Below are 20,203 nucleotides of genomic sequence, written 5' to 3'. Positions count from 1 at the left end.
AGGTTTGTCGACATATTTTCCAGGAAGATGGTCTATTAAAGAAAGGAACATTTTTATTGAGCTGTCAGTGGGTGGACAGGTCAGATGCCCTTTAATAGTGTCCTCAGGCGCCACGCTATTCAACAGGGATCAGTGCCGATAGCTGCCTTGTCAACTAACAAGATATTGTTTTCCAGGGCCACGTTTGATTTAGAGCAGCTGGTTAAATATACCCCTCAGTTAGCAGCATTGGTAATGAAATAACATGACAGCTGAGAATCAATTCTGATCCTCAGCTATGGGTAATTTTAGGCAAGCCATCCTTCTTATTTTCAGACTGTGATGGTTTCTGTACTGTAAACGCAGTCTCTGTCTAATGATGACGGATCCGTCTGTGCTTCAGATCATTGCTGCTCTGTCATTCTTACACAAAAGTACAGTTTAACGGGGGACCCTCATCCCCTATTTCGGTTCAACCAATGCTTTTTGTTTCATGACACTGTGCCTGTCACTCAGCTGTGAAAGGCATCAGAGGAATCTGCTCAAGATGAAAAACTCTGGAATCCAGTTGGGGAGCAGAGACGGCAGCCGTTTAGAGAAGACATGACATGTGCTTGACAGAAAACCAGCATGTGTGCATGTCAGATGAGAGGCCAGAGACTGGAGAAGAGCATCTCTGGCTTTTCTTTTGTCTGTCTCTGTGGAGACCAACATGTTCATGGGGAGACGGGGCATGGAGCATTTTGATGAGAAAATCCACTGTCAGGCATGTTGTTGTATAGGGTACTGAAAACCAAGGATATAAAAGAGATACAATTGAATGAATTGAAAACTATCTTACAGGGGACATACAGAATCTTTCTCATTTTCAGGCTTATACATCTCTTTTGGGTTCTTTATACATTTGCTTTGCCTGTATACATGCTTGTGTTTGTCCATTAGTCCAAGATGAGAGAAACAAATAACACAGAAACAAAATGCACCGACCCATCCACAAATTCCTCCATACCGTAGCTGCTTAAGCTGCTCTTACCCACATTCTAGACTAGACCTCCTGGATTGTTAAAAATGTTAATCTGTGAGAAGATTATACCTGTGTTTTGCAAAGCAATTTACTCTAAATAAAATTGCCCTAAAAAAGGGTCGTCCATGAGCACCATAGCTTTCTGTCACAAGGAGTTCCCCTCAGCCATGCGTGACCTTTAGCCTTGTATTCACACAAATTAATGTATCTCTAAATGTGCCCATGTTAGTTTATTGTTGTACAATAAGAGTAACATTTCAAAGAGTCCGTTGTGGGATGTACAACACAGTCACTCTAAATCTAGAGGGCCTAGAAAAAGCACAGTTTTTACATTGCCTATAATCAACGTTGCCATATCTTCACATCCTGTTGAAAACAATAAAATCCTGGGGGCACAGAAAACAATTCAATAAGAAATTCCACAGAAAAATTATATAAGGCGGTTTTAGAAATGATTATATGCACATGTTAGGGAACAGGAGTTGGGATAAGACTGCTCAGAGGGGGCCTTTTATTTCTGCTGAATAAGATTGATACCAGGGGGTAATTGCTAAGTTTTCCTTTGCAGAATAAAACATTTAACTAGACAATAGTTCATTGTTCTCCGAAGTGTCATAACAACAAGAGCATTTAAAGTAAAGGAAAGGCAAGACACTTCATCTAGTAGTGGTCCATAAGATCAAAAGGTAATTAAAGCTTGATATTAAGTCAAGCTTTAATTACCTGCCTTTGTCCGAGTGTGGAGTAGCTTTTAAAATGAAGTATATATTTCCAGATCATAATGTAATTCAGATAATGTATTGTGATAGACAGTAATGTGACACTCAATGTTTTTTATCCAAATGCTTTCAGAAGATCATGAGAAAAGATGTAGGAAAAATCCTCTTATCATACTCTATTTCGCAATGCTTATACAGTATGACATGATGAAAAATGCACATCCAGTATTATACAGTGCCAGAAAATCACGTGATGAAATGAGAAAAAGACTATAATGGTTCTTTGATGGTGTGTCTGAGCATCCCTTATTACATTTTCAGCAAGTGTCTAGAGAATGAGTAACCATGTCAAGACAACACTTTCTCTGCAGACGGCTTTGAGTCTGTGTTAAAGTCTCTTTCTGCCTCCCTGCTACAGCTGTCCCTGGGTTTAATAACTTCAGTAGCTTTTTACTTATAAGGCTGTATGATTCCTTGAGGGACTCCAATTGATCAGTCAGTGGTGAGCTCTAACATCTTGGCAGCAAGATGAATGGTACTGACATGGACTTCATCTAAACCGCTAAAGCATGCACCCGGGGAATGTGGGTGCCCACTCAACTGTTTCTCTATTCCTTCTCTAAAGATCCTTCTCGGTGAGCTCAAGATTAAAAAGTAGAAGAAATTCCGCCACCAGGAAATGGACCTGTGAGAATAAAGATCAATGAGCAAGCAATACTCACACTTTATTTAAGTAATTGAAAGTAGCATGATCTCACTAGCTTCATGTTGCACTTGACTGACGATCAGCTTGATTCTTGAGGGATAGAAAAAAAACACAGAATATAAAATGCACTGCAACACTCAGGAAAATAACTCGTTGGATGAACTCAATTTAATAGTGTGCAGGTTTTCTGTAGTCCAAACTCCAACTAAGTATATCAATGTAACACAGTATAAGTGAGTTAGGCTAACTTAATTTTATGAACAGAATAGAAATATTGAATTTATATATATTTAGTTTGTATAAGTATGTATAGAAATATTTAAACGAAGCTATTTTTGTGTCACTTCTGGCTTGAACCCTATTTTTTTGTGGACCCCCCTAACAGTCGCCAAAAAATTCTCGCCAACCTTGTTAGTCTTGTGTTATTATACAGCTTAGTTGAATCCTTGATTCTTATTGGTCAATTTGGTTATATATACTCAATAACACACCGCTGCTAAGCAAAAAAATTACATTCGCTTAGGAGGATCAAGGAAGAAAAGGAAAGAGGTTAAAATAAGTTAAAAGATGGACTTATAATAAGGCAGACAGGAAGTGAAGACAGGAGGTAAACACTAGCCCTTCAGGGCGATCAAGATCCCTAGTTTGCGCCAGGATCCATGACCTAACTAAAGGACATAATGTGTTTTGCATTTCATACCTTAATGACTAATATAACGTTTTTTTTATCTTTAGTAAAGCCTTGTGTCAACATTTTCCATGTTTATAGATTATAGGACTAGAGTTAAATGTTTGACCAATATTCATATTAGACAGAATTTGAGAATAACATGAGTTTGAGAAAAACTGAAATTTCCCTTTTACACTGCACTCTGCTCCAGTGTCTCTCAGATGTGAGCGTATTTACATGGTTTACAGCTGGGTGGAAATGAGTCCATCTTTTCTAAATATGGTAATCCCGTTAAATACTGGGAGTCATCTTTGTTTTCCTCACCAGGCAATAGGAATGAGTTGTATAAACCATTGCCTCGGTATGTGTGGTGTGTTTGCTGCCACATTAACAGACGTTTTAATGTTGCATCAAATAATTTGAATTGTTTTACCTGGAACTATTTTTACCCCACACTCACATTTGATTTAAATGAGTACTTTGGCTGTATAACACAAGCAGCTGTGGTTATTTTGCATTTGTTTTTTTACCTCGAAAATATGCTGCAGTTAGCTGTGTTAAGAGGTTTTTGGAGTCGTCCAAAATGTGTTATCAGGATCTGGAGCACACAGTATGATCTGAATCATTATTAATTCATTGTGTGTCTCCATTGTATGGCCTAAAACCTTTTTTTTATGGCTGCTGCTGTTCCTGGTGTCTGGGCCCGTGGCCAGGATGTGACTGTTTGCAGAGTTTTGATCTGTCGCTGCATTTTACCGACTGGAAATGGCCGGCCTGGCAGAACGCTGTATGAGGCGGGATTGAAACGGATAAAAACAAACTGTATATTTAGCTCTCTGTCCTTAGGTGGTGAAAGCCGAATGAAGCTGGACTTGTTGCTTCATGCCTCAGTAGATAAAGAAGTTTGTTTACTGTCAGGCAGATCCGTCTGTTCATGTCAACATGGTCGTCAAGAAATCACATTTGTTTTGAAGTTATCATATTCGGGCACTTGATATCTCGTCCAATGATTTGTTATGAAGGGCTTGCTGAATCTCGACACTTGGTGTTTAGATAAGCAGGTTCTTGATTACTCTGTTTTTTTTAAATGACTGTAAGTTGCTGTGTTATTGTCCTAATTATTATACTTATAAGCTGTCATGTACTTCAGTAATTATATTCTGCTGTACGGTGTCATCTCCTTGAGTAGGCGTGAAGTGTACACAGCTGATAACAGTATACATCCAGTCTGTAATTCACTGCTTATTGATTTCCCTGCTGTTTGCAACAAAGTTATTAAAAAAGGAATCATATTTTGCCCTTATCAGTGTTTCTCTGATGTCTGTGATTCATCATCAGAGTGGTGTAGCTAACAATGAAATAACCTTATCTGAATATTTCCCTGTGGGAGGTTATGTAACAGGGCATTGATATTTAAGACTTTGTGGCATTTCCTATTGTCATGTTGTAGTTTCTTGACGATTACAAACGTTTACTTAGCGCTGTGAATAAATTCAAGATTCTGCTGTAGTGTTTTGTTGAAATTACCAAGTACACATCATAGGTGACTTTGAAAACTTCTGTTGGCTGCATAATACCTTATAGACAGTTATGTTAAAACAAAATTGCACATATTGGGGTTGTCGTGTTATACTTGTGAAACGACCATGTTTAGAAATCACATATTGATAATATTTGAACAATACACATATTAATTTGTGTGAATCAGATCTTAAATCATTTCAGTTTCTTTATGTTCTTGCTTTATGTCCCTCCAAACACCTACATACATGACTGTTATTCACCTCACCTTCATTATAACTACAAACAAAGGTATAGTAGTGATTGATTGAAAATCCTTTGGCCAAGAAAATCGTGGAGTGAAGATCTGATATTGTGACGGCCTTAGTGACACATTCAGATAACATTGTAGACCCCAAAATTAACAACACAATAAACACTGTTATAATATGAAAATCATTCTTAAATTAAGGTCTGAAACAAAACCACAATGTTAAGCAGAAATGTCTTAAATATAATAACAGATATTTCACAATAAGATTTGGAATTCTTAAATGGCTTTTTAATTTAAGATAGTGTTAATACAGATACACATAGAAGATGTGAAACACAATCCCACTTTTCATGTCTATGTGTTAAAAATGAAGCAAGGAGATAGAAATGTATCTTTCATAAGCTAATACCTGTCAAATTTTACCTCTACATTAGCTTTAATTGACTATGTAGTTGAATATGAAATAGACAGTGCGGAGAAACACCTTTACACAAGTGTTGATTGTGTTTTATCAAATTGTACCTGTTAAGAATCACTGATGCTGTCTGGCTTCATCACTCCTTTAAATTATTTATATAAAGTTCTCACTGCACCCCAGCAACAGGGAAGTTTGCATATGTAACACTAACTCTGAGAAGTAATGGATGTCAATTTTAATGAGTTCTTTGTGATGTGACGCAGTTGCTTTTTCAAGGCGTGTCTGCTTGTGCTTTGCTTTGGTGTTTTTCAATCTGTCTTACTAAAACATTCAGTCTCACATTGAACCTTTTACATATGTTATTTTAAAACAGAAATGGTCTGCCAATGGTAGCAGATTGTATGTTTGACGTTGTTTCAGAAATGTAAAAAAATGCCAATTGTGTTACAATGCAAAACAAAATTGTTGCACTAAAATAAGTTTATTCCGAGAATTCATACATAAATTGACCCCATGACAGATTCTTGCTAGGACTTAATGATATTGTTTTCCAAAAAATAACCTCCCCCATGTCACAATCACACAGAACCTCCTGTGCATTATATTTTACACATGATTTACTTCTGATTCTAGCTTGTTGCGATAAGTGATGTCTTGCTGACAGGAATCAAATCAACGCTGCGCTTCTGTTTTTCATGTTTCCCTGTTGTGCCTCCATCCCTGTATCTCACACTTCACTGGGCAGGTGAGGATGATATGGGCGGTCACGCGGCTGACAGTGAGAACAGTGTGTTGTTCTGGATGCCTCTCTACCTGCATGTTACGCCAATTGTTTGATTGCTGCAGAAACTGAAAGCTGACTGTGACTTTGATTTGACTTACATGGTATTTTAGGAAGAAAACAAGAGAGCCCTTTACCAAGTCAATGGTAGAGTTTCAGTACAGAAATTAATGTCCAGCGTCAAACCATGAGATTCAGTCTCCAGAGGGATTTCTCAAGGGCTTTTTGAGCTGGGACAGGATTTATTTTGACTTAAAGGACAAATTACATCCTACTCTTAATGTAAATGTGACCTATATAGGAGCAGCTTTTGTAGAAGTCAGCTTAAAAACTCTGTTAATACAAAAAAAAATACATATTTAGTCTCTATTAGGATCTGCAACCATTGGTAATATTATTTACTATAAACATCTCTCTTTCCAATAATATTTCCGCCTGATATTTATGTTATCCAATCAAATCTCTTTGACAGGCAGATATTTGAACAGATAATTAATAATCCTTGATGAATTCTTCTTAGACATTTGGGACTTACAAAAAACATGTTTATGAGAATAACATGCATGGATGGACATGTGAATAAATAACTATATATACAGTGCATATATTTAGTTTCAATAAAGTCAAAGGGAACTGTTTTCTCATTACTCTGCCTGCCGCTTTTCTCCATGTTAGCTAACTGCTGCATGAGCAACATGAAATCATGTCAAAGACTTCAGCGGGCAATGTGACAGGTAAAAAAAGCAAATCAAAATGAGAGTGCATCTGTCAACTCTGCCTTTTTTGTGTCAAAGGATTCACACATTGCAAAGTCTTATTTATAAACGCCTTGTTTCCTCATAGAAGTAATGACAGGGTTGTATTTCTGGTTAAGATGCGCAAAACTTTCACTGTGAACAAAAGCATAGTGCTGTGTACATCACGGTGTATGCCACATAGTTATTTTATAAATGAGATAACAGGCAGCTTGTCAGAAATAATCACTTTCATTCAATCAACCACAGTCGAGTTTAGGTAATGTTTTGGAAATGTGGTACCACCTTGAATGAAAAAGGAGACAGCCATATTTAGTTTTAAATATTGTGACCATGTGTACATATGATTGTTAAATAAAGCTACTTCAGCTCCTTTGTTGACACGCTTGAATCAGAATCAGAATACATTTATTAGTCTTACATGTTTCACATCTAAAGTCACAACAAACATGCATTTTCTGGACTTAAAACAGATATTAGTATATTATGTCAAAGAGGTGTTTTTTATTATGTAATGTAAAAGGCAGAACAAGTGGATTCTCCATCTGTTTTTCCAGCTATGAGCAGTTTCTGGATAGGTATTGCCGTTTATCAATCAGCGATCGATGAATATGATTGTAGTGCAGAGTGCTCGGCTTCAGAGTGCTATTGATCGGCTGCAGGGTTGGGCCTCATGCCAGCTCTCATTAGTGCTCTCTGTCCTTTCACCTTTCTTTGTCTCTCATCTCTCCGTGATGCTGACGTCGGTGCCTGGTGATTCTAACTGATGACAGCCCTAAGTGCTTTAATAGCAATGTATTGATCACAGGTGTTGTGAAAGTTTAACACACACACACACCACAACACACAAACAACACATGGAGGAGAAAACAGGAAGCCCCCGTCCTGAAGTACATGTATGCTTGACCTCACGACTCTCACACTCAGGTGGTCCCACATAAAGAGTTTAGTTTGTAATGTGAAGACAGGGTCACCCTGGTGGTTAGACAGACCTTTTTACAACCAGAGGTCAATGGTCCTCCAACCACCGTCAAAGTGTCCTTGAGCAAAACATACCTGCCCACAGCTGCAGGTCTGAAATGTATGCATTCCTGAATGTTTGACTGACGGGACAAGAGAAAAATAGCAGTAACATACACCTCTGGTTGTTTGAAATATGCCCAGAGGGTTTTCTAAATAATAAATGAATGTTCAATTATTCATAAAAGAATGTTGCTGCCACTGAAGTGTTCAAAAAAATGTATTCCTTTTCATTTTGTTTTTATTTATCTTTTCCCAGCACAGGACCATCCAGATCCCTTTAGAAGTCAATACCTTTTGAAATACAAAATCAATAAAAAATATATAGAATTATAAAGACAACATAACTGTAATCAAGCTAAAAAATATAACATGAAATGCATAAGAAATAAAAATACAATTTTGGGAGCATTCATCTCTACATGTTAAAGACATAAACAAACTAGTATGCTGAAATGTTATATTATGCTTGCCACAATTGTTTTAAATGTAAGTAAGATAAATATATGTATGTATGACATTTTAGGAAATATATTTACTGGGAACTAGGCTAGTTTTCTTTAAAGGTTTAAAATGTAATAATATTCTAATAATAAATCAGCAAAAATAACACATTTTGTATAAATAGTGAGTTATGCTAAGCTAAAATAACTCAATGGAGTGGTTTGTTGTCATCTAACATTTATACAGTAACATGATGTATCTAAACCTCTCATTTTAGGATTAGTTATTCTCTTAATTGTACTATACATTTGTCTCGCCTATCTCTATCTTTGTTTCCCTTTCTTATTATTTCAGTTTATTTCTTTTCCCAATGTTTTAATACACTTTCCCCGCTCCATTGTCTCACAGCGCAGACTCTCAGTTGATTGTACCAACAGCAGTCAGACAGTTCATGGTTGTTTCTTCTCATATGGATTGTTACCAGCTTGTACGGACCACAGCGCCTTGCCCTCTGAACTCTCATTCTGTCCACCCTGCATGGTGGTATTGGGTCCAGCCTCAGAGTCGGCGACCTTCGGCAGCTCCAGTTTTAATCAGCTGGTCTCTACACATCCCAGGCCAGACCAAGCCGCAGCTCATAGTCAGTCTTTCTCTCTTCCTTTTCACATCGCAGCAGAGTGTCCGTAAATACAGCAAAGCTACATCCAATGAAGCGGAGGATTTTGCAAGACTATAAACATTTTAAAGGCTTTCCGTGTGACATCTGTCCTTTATTTTTGACAGTGACTCAATTATATTGTTGGAAAAAATAGAAATATCATATTATTTTGTTGCTGTCTTCATTTCTGATTTGTAATGCCGGCCAGCTAACATTAAGAGCCCTTTCTTACTGCTAACACGTTATTTATTCTACCGTATAATCAGGTAACAATAATTGTCTTTGCCCATTGCACCTCTTGTGATTGCCTATTGTCCACGCACATCCATCTCTTAAACAAAGTTTGAATATTCTATCCGAGTTATCCCAACTTTTGAAATTAACTTTGATCGGGGGCGTGCTGGTGGTTTAAAGATAATCACATCAAGGTCACGGAGCCTGACCCGCGTTTGCATCAGTACGTTTCTGCTCAGTGAAACTCACTCAATCGGCAATTGTTGTCTTGCCTTTTGTGGGAATGTGAATAGCACCTTATTGATTGGAAGCAAAATGTTTTTAATGTTGTAGATGAGATTTCAGGATCGCTAGCTAATGGGAAGATGGAAGCACGCTGCAATCTATTTTCAAGTCAAGTCCCAAATTGAAAATCTTTACAGGCATAATTAAGGCTTATCTGAAAGGAATGTCAAAACTTTTCAAATGCTTTTTTATTTATTTCACCCATCCAATACTGCTTCTCACGTGTAAATACACAAACGTGCTCAGAATAGTGATGAGTCTATGCAGAAACTAATGAATATAAAATAGAGGGCAGTATTGATGTTTGATCTAACTTAATAGCAATGAAAATGTGTCCTTGTAATTGATATCGTAATGTTCTTTCACGTAAATAAGCAGTTTAGTGATGTTGATCAAGTCATTTTCTATTGTTTTATGTTATGTTACCACATCAGTGTAATCCTCATGGAGAAATTCTCTCTTTTCGTCCTCTGGTCGGGGTGCAGGGTCAGTGCCTTAAGTATGTTATTCAAGGATATGCAGAAAGGTGGGGCTGCACTGGGGTTCAAAGTCAGTCTCCTCCACCTGAGGGGTGACCTGGATTTCAAGGAGCCATTGATTTCAGAGGTTTGAAACAAGACTTTGCAAACCACTACTTAAATACCCTCTGCCAGACTGAGTCCCCCTGTGTCCACAGTCTTAGTGCTAAGCTAACAGTAGCTTCACATTCCTTAAGATCTTGATTTCATATAAAAGACATGCTCGAAACGTATACATGAAGTTGTCTTCCAAAGGAATGTCAGAAAGGTATCTTATGTCTTAATCCACTGTCACATAGACGTCCAATGTTGTACAAAACTATTGAAAACACATTAACCAGCCACACAGCTGACATGTTCCTTCAGTGTGATGCCTGAGCTAAAAGTTTGCATTTTGGTGCTTTAATCACAAACATTGCGTAATAATCTGCATATGAAAAAAGTCCACAACAACAGTGAAGTCAGAAAGAGAACATGCTTTTGCTTTTCATTGGATTTAGAATAACACAAGCTTAATCAAGAAAAAACATTTGCCCCTGTGTACCTTGAACACATAAAAAGACACTTACATACACACAACATATAATTGTCAATCCCTGATATTTGTTGTAATTGCTTTTGTCACAAAATGGAGTTACTGTCGCGGTGATCATCAAATGAATTCTAACCCTGTGTGTGTGTTTGTGCTTCCAGTACATGTGAAAGCGGGAACCTGTGAGGTGATTGCGGCACACCGATGCTGCAACAAGAACAAGATCGAGGAGAGATCCCAGACTGTCAAGTGCTCCTGCTTCCCTGGACAGGTGGCGGGAACAACAAGAGCTGCTCCATCCTGTGTAGACGGTATGCCAGGATCCTCATTAAAGTTTCTGTAATGACTGACTTCTGATCCGGGTAGAAATGCGACACAGGTACAGAATCTGTCACACCTGTCACTGTGCCTCTGGTGCTTATTTCACTGATTATCTGGGAATAGAGGTTTATTGTAGACAAGGAGAAAAAGATGGTGTTAAGACTTCTGTGACCCTGTTCCTGTGTGTGGAAGCTTTTATAATCTTCAAAAATCCAATATCCCACCAGTTCATTCACTCACCTTTTTGTGTGTTGTCGACGCCATGTGTGTTCAGCTAGAGTAGACAGAAGGCCAGGTCATTTAATATCATGTCAAAAGTGGCCTCAGTTACAGGTGAATCGATCCCTATCTCACCTTTTCACTTTAATGGACCTGACAGGGGCATCCTCCGTTTTGACAGTTCTCCTTTCCCTTATGATATGTAAAGGGACGATGTTTCACCCCTTAAGGACTCCTCGGGGGGAACTTTAGACCTTGAGGCGCAAACCTCTGCTGCACTCTTTAATACCCCTCCTACATACTAACATTCACCTTGCTCACACTGCACGCTCCTGCACACAACAATCATCAGCTTGACCCACACCCAGTAATTCAGACCTGAAAACACACCTGGGCAGGACTGACTTCCTCCTCGGAGATCAAAAGACTTCAATCACTTTGATGTGTAAACTGTAGAAACCACAGGCACCTGTTGTTGCTTCTACCAGGCAGAAGCTTCCTACATTTTCAAAAAGCGTGTTGTTAATTGCCTTCTTGCCACCATTTTTTAAAACAAACGGTTATCTTTCTTTGCGATTAAAGATCAGAATCTCTTTGTACAGTGGTGAATACCTAAAAACAGTTATAGGAAGCTGTACAACACGAGCAAATGCAAAATGATACTTCTAATTACACGGTTAAGTGGAATACTCTATTCTGATTGGTCAATCGGGACATTTCAGAGGTTGTTAATTCTCAATAAGAGACTGTTGTTAAGGAGCAACAAGGGACTATGTGCAGTCATATCAATCTGCTTCGTACGTCTTTTTTTTTATTGCTGACCACCTCGCTGCACATTACGCCTCACTTTAAATAACTTAGATACATTTTAACTTCTTTAATATAAAGTAAGTGTATAAAAAGTCTCAAGGTTATGGGCAAGTCAATTAAAGGCTTTTAAGTTTTGTAGACGATTTATATTGCCTGGCTTCTGAACAAACCTACCCAGTACTAGATAGTTAATAGACACATTTAGCAAAGAATTGGTTAATATAGTGGAGCATTAAGCAAGCTTGAAAAGCAACATTTCTTCCTACACTTTCAAACAACATGTTTTTAATTGCCTCCTTGCCGCCATTTATTTTTAAACAGTTTTATTTCTTGTGTTTTGCTGTTAGCATCCATAGTTGCACAGAAGTGGTGGTGCCAGATGCATCCCTGCATGGACGGGGAGGAGTGTAAAGTGCTGCCGGATCTCAAAGGATGGAGCTGCAGTACAGGAAACAAAGTGAAGACAACAAAGGTGGGTTTGATTCACCAAACTATTCCTAGGCAGATGGTAGATATTTATAAATTATGATGCGAAAAAGTCTGGCTATGGCCTTGGATAAAAGTTGTAAAGAAATGTGACCCTAGAATATTGGAGGAGGGTTGGATACGTGTTTGAAAAATAAAGAAACAAGAGAGCATAGATCAGCAGAGTGGGTGGCATCAGGAGAGGAAGATATGACTCACAGGGTCTCAGAGTCACTGAAGTGTTTCTTAAAGCGATCAACTTACAACAGCAAAAAGGGGTGAGTGGGGTTCTGCTTTTTATTTAGCTACATCTCACAATTTGTTGTAGGAGTCTAAAGTATAGTCATTTTATTGTATTTTTACTTTAGTTGCTAATTTGGTAGAGGCAAGTAGATTGGGAAGTGAGCAAAGCAGTAATGTGCACAGTTGTGAAAAAAAGGCAACACTGGGGGACCGAAAAAGATGTTCTGCTGAAGCTGCTCCCAAATCAACACAATAACAAATCCCCTGCTGTGCATGTTACAGCCAAATAATTCTTCATGCGGTACTTGAGCATCGGTTTACTTTTTTAAGTGGCTGCCTGGCTGCTGTTTGAAAGAAAACAGTCAACGCACAGGATTCTCTGATACTAGATGTATGATTTTAGCATTTAGCATTTATCATTAGCGTCCTGAAGCTAAATCTTCAGTTCTTGGACTGCCTTAAAACTTCATAACGTCAGATTTGTTTAGCTTATATCCTACTATTATGAAATGAATCAGTACATTGCAAGCATTTGGTATTAGGCGTCCCACCGTGTAATTTCTAGGGCAATTCAATTGATCAGCACTCAACACTATACTTTAGGACCCTTTCTATGTTAGCAATGCTTTTCTTAATAATCTTACAAATAAATATATATTTTGAGTGTTTCCATCTGCCCTTGTATTAACACATGACAAAACTACAAAACTGAATATTAGTGTCAAAAGGATTCATGAATATACATGATGTGTCACTAATATATTCAACAGCAGGCATTTGTCTTGTTTCTACTTGGATAATTTCCCTGAAATCTTAATTGAAGGGATGAAGGAACATGTGTCTGATGAATTCTTTTGAATGATAATAATGGTAGTGATAAGTAAGTAATAAAATCATAAATCAAATTTCCGCTGAAACAAAGAGTGATGTGTTTCAAGATTAAAAAATATATATATAAGCAATGGTATCGTGAGACTCCACAGCTTGAGAAATAAGTAAATAAATATAGCACATGACAACTGAGTGAATGGAAAATCAATTATCACCTCTGAAATAAACAGTATGAAAGTACACAAGTTCACTGGTAAAATTGGAAAACGCAGCCTGTGGGAACCCGAGCATCCCGCTCACGTGGCTTCATCTCACCCTCATGGTTTAAGATGAAAGAGAAAGCGAGCCTGAGTCGGGTCCTGCCTTTGAAAAGTCAGAACAGGCTTGCATATCACTTCAAAAGTGCCAGCTAGAAGAAACACGAAGGCAAGCAAAGGCAGGAGAAAGACAAACAAACAACAAACAGAAATCCCTCCAGGAAGCCAAATCGTCGAGTGGGATGTGCTGAGGCTAGCCAGGAGGGCTCAAGCTGTGGCACTTCAGAGATTAATATAGGTTATCTGGACCTGTGTTCTGGGTGTCAGCGTGTGGTGGACCCGAAGTGGACGGTGGTGAAGAGGGGGGGACATATTGGGCCCTTAGCCATCCATCACAGCTCAGTGTTTGACTCACCAAATGCCTGTAGTTGAGCTGCCTCCTCCATTATTCATGGCTACAGGAGGCCTGGACGAAGTAGAGCTTTTTATTTTAGCCGGGTTAATAATTGATGCCCTCTTACACAGCCACGGAAAGCAGAAACAGAAGCAAAGACAAGCAGGGGTCCAGATGGCTGGTAGAACCAGTCAGAACCTCAAGTCTTTTTTTTTTTTTTGGGATTCAGCGGGGGTCACTTCATGCTCATGACCCTGCTGCCTCCCACAGAGGGCCAGCCGGGGACGGCCTGTGTGAGCTTGAGGACCTCTGTACCCGTGCTTCCTCGAGAGTTAGCACCATTCTAATAATTAAATAGGGCTATGCTCAGGACTCCGCTCAGGGTGAACATTATGGGACAGTTTCTTTTGAGAAAAGTGATGGCAGGTATTTTAAAATAACCTAAAAACTCAAACCTATCCTGTATATTGGCTGAAAATACTAAGGAATTTATATGTTGTATGGTGGTGAATAAATAAAAACCGTAAGAGAAAGTCATAAAACAGGACTAATTAATTAAAGGATCTTCCTTCTGACAGCTTCCTACCCAGCTCTAAATAGTAAATATACACATTTAGCGAATACTTAGTAAACATAGTGGAGCATTTAGAAAGCTTAGAAATCAAGATTTCCGCGCCATGGGCTAATTGGAGCAAAACACACGCTAAAAGCTAAGCTTTGCTGAATAAATAAGTTATTTAAGGTCTAGCAATCTCTTTTTAAAACATACTTTAATGTATAAAAAAGTATTCTTATTTTATGTAACATACACCTAACCTTGTGTATAGCACTTTGTTCCTATTTTTATGTCTTTAAAATTGTTATGTTACATGTCTGAGAAGCTAATCTGTTGTGCCACAAAAAGCTAATACTACTACAGCTCTGTGATTCTATTACTGCCAGCTTTTTAGTTGTTATTTCCTCAAAGTGAAAATATAATAATGGTGTAACCAAACTCCTCCAATGCAGTACATGCCTTAAATAGTACAATAAATTATTTCTTCTTTGATGTCCAGAGGTGGCACTGTTGATAACAAATGATGGTGTCGTTTCACCTCATGATGAAGTCAAATCAATAAATCAGGCATCTCAACACCCTGCAGGCCAGTTGTTCACTCTTTCTCTGCATGTCCGGGAGCAGCTAGTTTTATAGTCCTGCTGGTAATGTCAGGAATTATAACCCTGGCAGCTCCTGCTTTTCACTTACTATCAATCAGGGATCAGAAAGACCACGGAGCCGTTCCACTCGACAGGTGCAGCGAATCTTGTTCAGAATGTGTTGAGGGATAGTGATGGATAGCTGTCTGTGATGGATTTCTTTTTAATACACATTGGATAAAGGCCTTACATTTACTGAACCACAAGTGGGTAAAACATTTGTTGCAGCTTAAAACAAGCTGTATTATGACTTGAAGCTTGAAATGTCATTATTGAACTGTAACGTTGTGTTTTGGTTTAATTCTTTGGGACTGTTTCCCTTGTCACTCTTCTGTTGGAAGATGGAAAGGGCTTGCTTAAATTGCAAAAATGACAATTATCAAACCATTGGCAAATAATTGTGTGCATGCATGTTTAATGAAGGCAGTAGCTCATTATGCAATCAGCTCCTTGACTGTTCTGTAACTGAACTGCAGATGGATTCTGTAAAGGAATGACAGCTCATAGGTGCTGTAGTGCAAAATGATTTATATGGAATCGCAAAGTTTAGTAGATAAACTTGGTGAATATGAATCCAAAAGATTTTATTTGACTTCTTCTCCTTCTGGCTTCCCATCCACAAACACTGCCATCTGTGTTTGTTGGTACATGCAACAAAGCACAGGGCACTGCTGCCATGACTGAACTCTGATCTTGCCCTTCTGCCACCAAAGAGCTTTTTACCAAATGTTTTGATCGACTTATTCAACATCATCAAAAGAAAACAGAATTGAGAATGTCCTGTTGTTATTAATCACTGTGAAAAAAAGGATTGTTAATTTTACACAAGATGGATTATTTGCAGATCTTTTAAAAGCTGAACTCCCAGGTTCTTAAATCCAACCTCAATTGGTATTAAGTTTTGCAGTTGTGTAACGACAAAATTGTTACTGGTGGTTTTAATCAGCCCTGAAATATGTCTAATTTTGTATTGTAATCACAGATAAGTGTCATTGAGATTGACCATGCTGTGTGCTAGATTGTTGGCCCCTGTGTGCTCGGCCAGAAAGCCCTGTATGAACGAAGTGATTTCTAGTGTTAAAAGGCTGAAGGACTGCATGAGACGTTTAGTCGATTGGTAGCCTGAAAAGAAGAGCTAAATCACTCTATTGATGATTGATTTGTTTTTATAGTCTATTAAGACATCAAAGCAGCCTGACTTAACCTGCAGTTAGCAAATGTGGCACAGCATCAAGTCTTTAAAAAATAAAATGTAAAAGAAGTCCAAAGAATTTTACCTTTTTTAAGGACACTATAATATTGGGAATTGGCTACACATGCATGTGCTTCAGTAGCTCTCCATCAAATGTAAGGTCTTAATCATTTCTGTCAATGGGATTTCGAACCCACAGCTGACCAGTCAAGTGTAGTTTTTCATCCTAAAGCAGCTTAAGCATCAAACACTGTGCTGCCTTATGTTCCCCTGATTCTCCTTTGTATGTCTACTCATCGATAACCCTCACAGTGACAAACTAAGACACCTCTGCATGCTAATTGTTTTCATAATGCTCCTCTTGGCTTCACTTGTTTTGTGCCTGCTGCCATATGCATTGCTTTGTTTGTTTTTACTCTGTTGATGTTGGGTGTTTAAACTCCTTTATCCCTTAAACTTCTACACTCCCCCCCAACCCCCAGCCTGAAACACCTTGATCAAACTCCTATGTTTAATTCCATAACATAATGACATCACTATATAACACTTGTGCTTCTTTTGGCTAGTGCCCTGATACATTGTTCGTGATAGGGTACATTTCTAAACATTTAACAAATCACAACAGAGCCGGCCAGCTAACCAATCAGAGCAAACTGGGCTCTGGTTTCAAACAGAGGGTGAAAAGAGGTGCTTCAGCACAGGCAGTATGAGAAAAAACAAACTTATGTACAATAGAAACTGTGTACATAAAAACTGTCGTTACAACTATACTCAACATAACGGCTCTTGTAAATGCTTTTATGGGTTGATAATAACTCCTCTGCAGCAGATCTCAAATATTTTTGCCAGCAGAAATATGCTGGAGGCCACCTCTAAAAACATTGGCATCTGGTTATGTTGTGACCATATAACACGCTTTAACTTAATGCATAAATGTTTGTCTACAGCCTGCTGCTGCTGTAGCCAAAGCAAGACAATATGCTGTGCTCTCTCACATCGTAATTCCTGAGGATTGTCACTAGGAAGTGTAAATTAATTTGCTTCTCCCAAAACAGTAAGCACTGTGTCTACAGGTGCAGCTCTAAGCAGCGGAAAAATCTCTCTTCCTCAAATTTAAGAATTGTTTTGTATGGAAGACTGATTGTGTGTGGCCCCTCACTGGTTTCACTTGTGAAACCCGCTAAGTGCTAATTGAATGATAGTAAAGTGAAAATATTCACACAGAAACACTTGTCTGTATTGTGTGTGTGTTCACTGCGTGTGTTTAATAGTGCTTCCTCCATCAGAGGGCAAGTGAAAAAGTTACTTGTGTTCTACTTTTAAAGGGCAAACCAACAAGGAACAACATCCACCTCCCAGAGTATTTTTAGAGCTGTGCTTGAAGTGAGAGTCGTACAAACTGCTGCCTTCAAAAATATTCCTCCTGTTTGACGATAACCATTGAGCATGATTCTTTGCATTACGTCTGACTTATAGGTGCTCCACATGCCAGCTGGGAATATACTCACACCTTGAACCTTTCAAAATGTTGAAAGGTGGGCTGTTTCAGAAGAGTTTAACACTTAAATCAAGAGCTTGTTTGGATGAGCGACATTTTTAAGTTGAGCTGAAATGAACAGTTAATCAATCAATTAGTCCACAGACAGAAACATGAGTCAGCGGTTATTTGATTTAGAGGCTAACCTCAGCAAGGCAATAATCAGTTGCTGATTTTTAGCGTCTTTTGGTAAATATGTTTACAATCTTAGTTTTTCTAGTAAGCATTCTAACACCGGGGTTTAATAAGTGTCATTTAAAGCAATTTTTTATGTCAAAGATCAATTTTGTATACCTTGTCAAAGGTGTATGTATGCTTGTTTTCTTATTTGTCAACTAAATACCTTTAGGCTTTTAACCGTTGGTCAATGCAAATTAATGAAAATTGAATTGTGGTTCAAGGAAATTATTAAATTATTTGATGGCATTCAAAAGGCAAAACTATTTCTGAATTAATCTAGAGTATGGAATTCATATGAATCCTAAAAAACAACTAAGAATGTAGCCCTTATTTGAACAAATTGAAGCATAATCTAAGAAAAGCTTGAATGAACAGAGAAGTATTTTAGAACAAGTATAAAAAGGTGTCCATGTTGTCAAAACCATAATATTGCACATTGGATTTTTCCATTTGAGACATATTCAAGCATTTTTCTTTTTGTGTTGCTGCATTGCTGTGTATCTAAAGATGGCTTAACTGTAATGAGTGGGTTTGATCATTCCACTCCTCACAGTTGTTTCTGTCAGATATATCAGATAGCACTGGTTTTTAAGATGAATCTAAAACTATGAGTGAATTTGTTCTTTACCCACAGCTTCCATTTATGACACAACACACTGACACACTCTGTTTTTCTTTTCTTATATCTCCTTTTAGGTCACACGATAGTCGTCTGTTGGGAGGATAGCCTTGTTTGGTACCAGACATTTGTTTCTTTAACCAACACCGCAGGACATTTGGATATCATGTGTTTTTGGAGGATTAGTGGAGACCAACAAGGACCATAATCACGGACATTCCAGTGAACGAATGGAGGAAAAGGACCGGAGAGCATTATTTAAGACTACGTATCCTAAAAGATTCCTGACTTTATATCCAGCATCAACAGTAGCTGTCTCTGAACTCTATTGCCCACCAAATCTCTCTTTGTATTATAGTTTTATTCCTATGGATTACAAGACTCAACCATGAAGATATTTATTGACTAAAAGACTGTGGATTACACCAGAAAAAAAAAAAAATCACCCGTAAAACAAAACCATGTGATGTGAAACCTTTGTGTTATTTCTTCGACACAAAGAGCCCTGAAGACTCTTGATTCATATCTGTGTTGAAGATTTAGTGGATCATAAGCGTTTTCATTCCTTTTAGCCTTATGGAGCGGAGATATCTCTGCTACTTCTTTCTTTGTTGAGTTGAAACAAGTGTTTGGCTTTTATTAAGTTTGTTAGGATGTCAGGTCTTGTTTTGAAAAACAAAAGACGATGCCACAACAATAAAACCCAGAAAAAATGTAATGATGAACGGTCAACACAGCTAAGTTCTGCCAAAATGTTTTAATGGTATTTGTTGTTTTAAAAGCCTGGTGACTACCATTGATTACAAATGTCAATATTAACTCAATAAATCTAACTCAATGGATATCAGTGTTCAGAGAAATCTGGGTTTTTGCAGACTGTTCTGTGGCTATTTGTGTACTTGTCCAAAGTGCTGTATAGGCAGGAGCTTTTGAGACTTTAAATAAGCAGATAAAGCAAATAATCTGACAAAAAATAAAAAAGGAGTAGAAAGGGGTGGAGACCTCATATGAAATAAAAGTTGTGTTGGAACTGAAAATGTGAAATTCAGCAATTGCAAAAATAGGCCATGTTCAAAAATGTAAGTTGGGAATCTCATGGCACTGTTTCTTAAAATGAACAGACTTCACAAAAAGCCCTCTGAAATCTGGCCCGGGGAGAGACTCATAATTAGCTCTCCCCCAAACACAACCCTAATCCTGTTTGTAGCATTTCCAAAAACGAAATCCAAAGCTGCTTTTATGGTGGTAACTTAATGATTGCCATCACCCAATATCGACTGGTGGTGGTTGGGGGTCCGAATGATTTCCAGTATGGCGATGCCATTTAGAAATCCACAAAGAATTGCTGGTCCATGTCCATGAAGGCTTGGAGACAAAAAAGGGAAGAAGACAGACACCAAGCACCAAAAATATTATTTGTT

The 20,203-nt window shown here is 38.1% G+C and overlaps 1 protein-coding gene across 1 annotated transcript in view; it reads left to right on the top strand.

Moving 5' to 3' along the window:
* tafa3a (TAFA chemokine like family member 3a) overlaps window positions 1–19,591 on the top strand; it is an 83,046-nt gene extending 63,455 nt beyond the window's left edge. Inside the window, exons 3-5 of the mRNA XM_063911449.1 lie at window positions 10,679–10,828; window positions 12,215–12,339; window positions 18,860–19,591. Of these exons, the coding sequence (XP_063767519.1) occupies window positions 10,679–10,828; window positions 12,215–12,339; window positions 18,860–18,871 (287 nt within the window). The 3' untranslated portion in view covers window positions 18,872–19,591. The remainder of the gene's footprint in view (window positions 1–10,678; window positions 10,829–12,214; window positions 12,340–18,859) is intronic.
* Window positions 19,592–20,203: the final 612 nt, after the last annotated feature.

The sequence above is a fragment of the Eleginops maclovinus genome, chromosome 20 (genome assembly GCF_036324505.1).
Source record: "Eleginops maclovinus isolate JMC-PN-2008 ecotype Puerto Natales chromosome 20, JC_Emac_rtc_rv5, whole genome shotgun sequence".
NCBI classification, from domain to species: Eukaryota; Metazoa; Chordata; class Actinopteri; order Perciformes; family Eleginopidae; genus Eleginops; species Eleginops maclovinus.
This window is presented reverse-complemented; position numbering and strand designations above follow the sequence as displayed.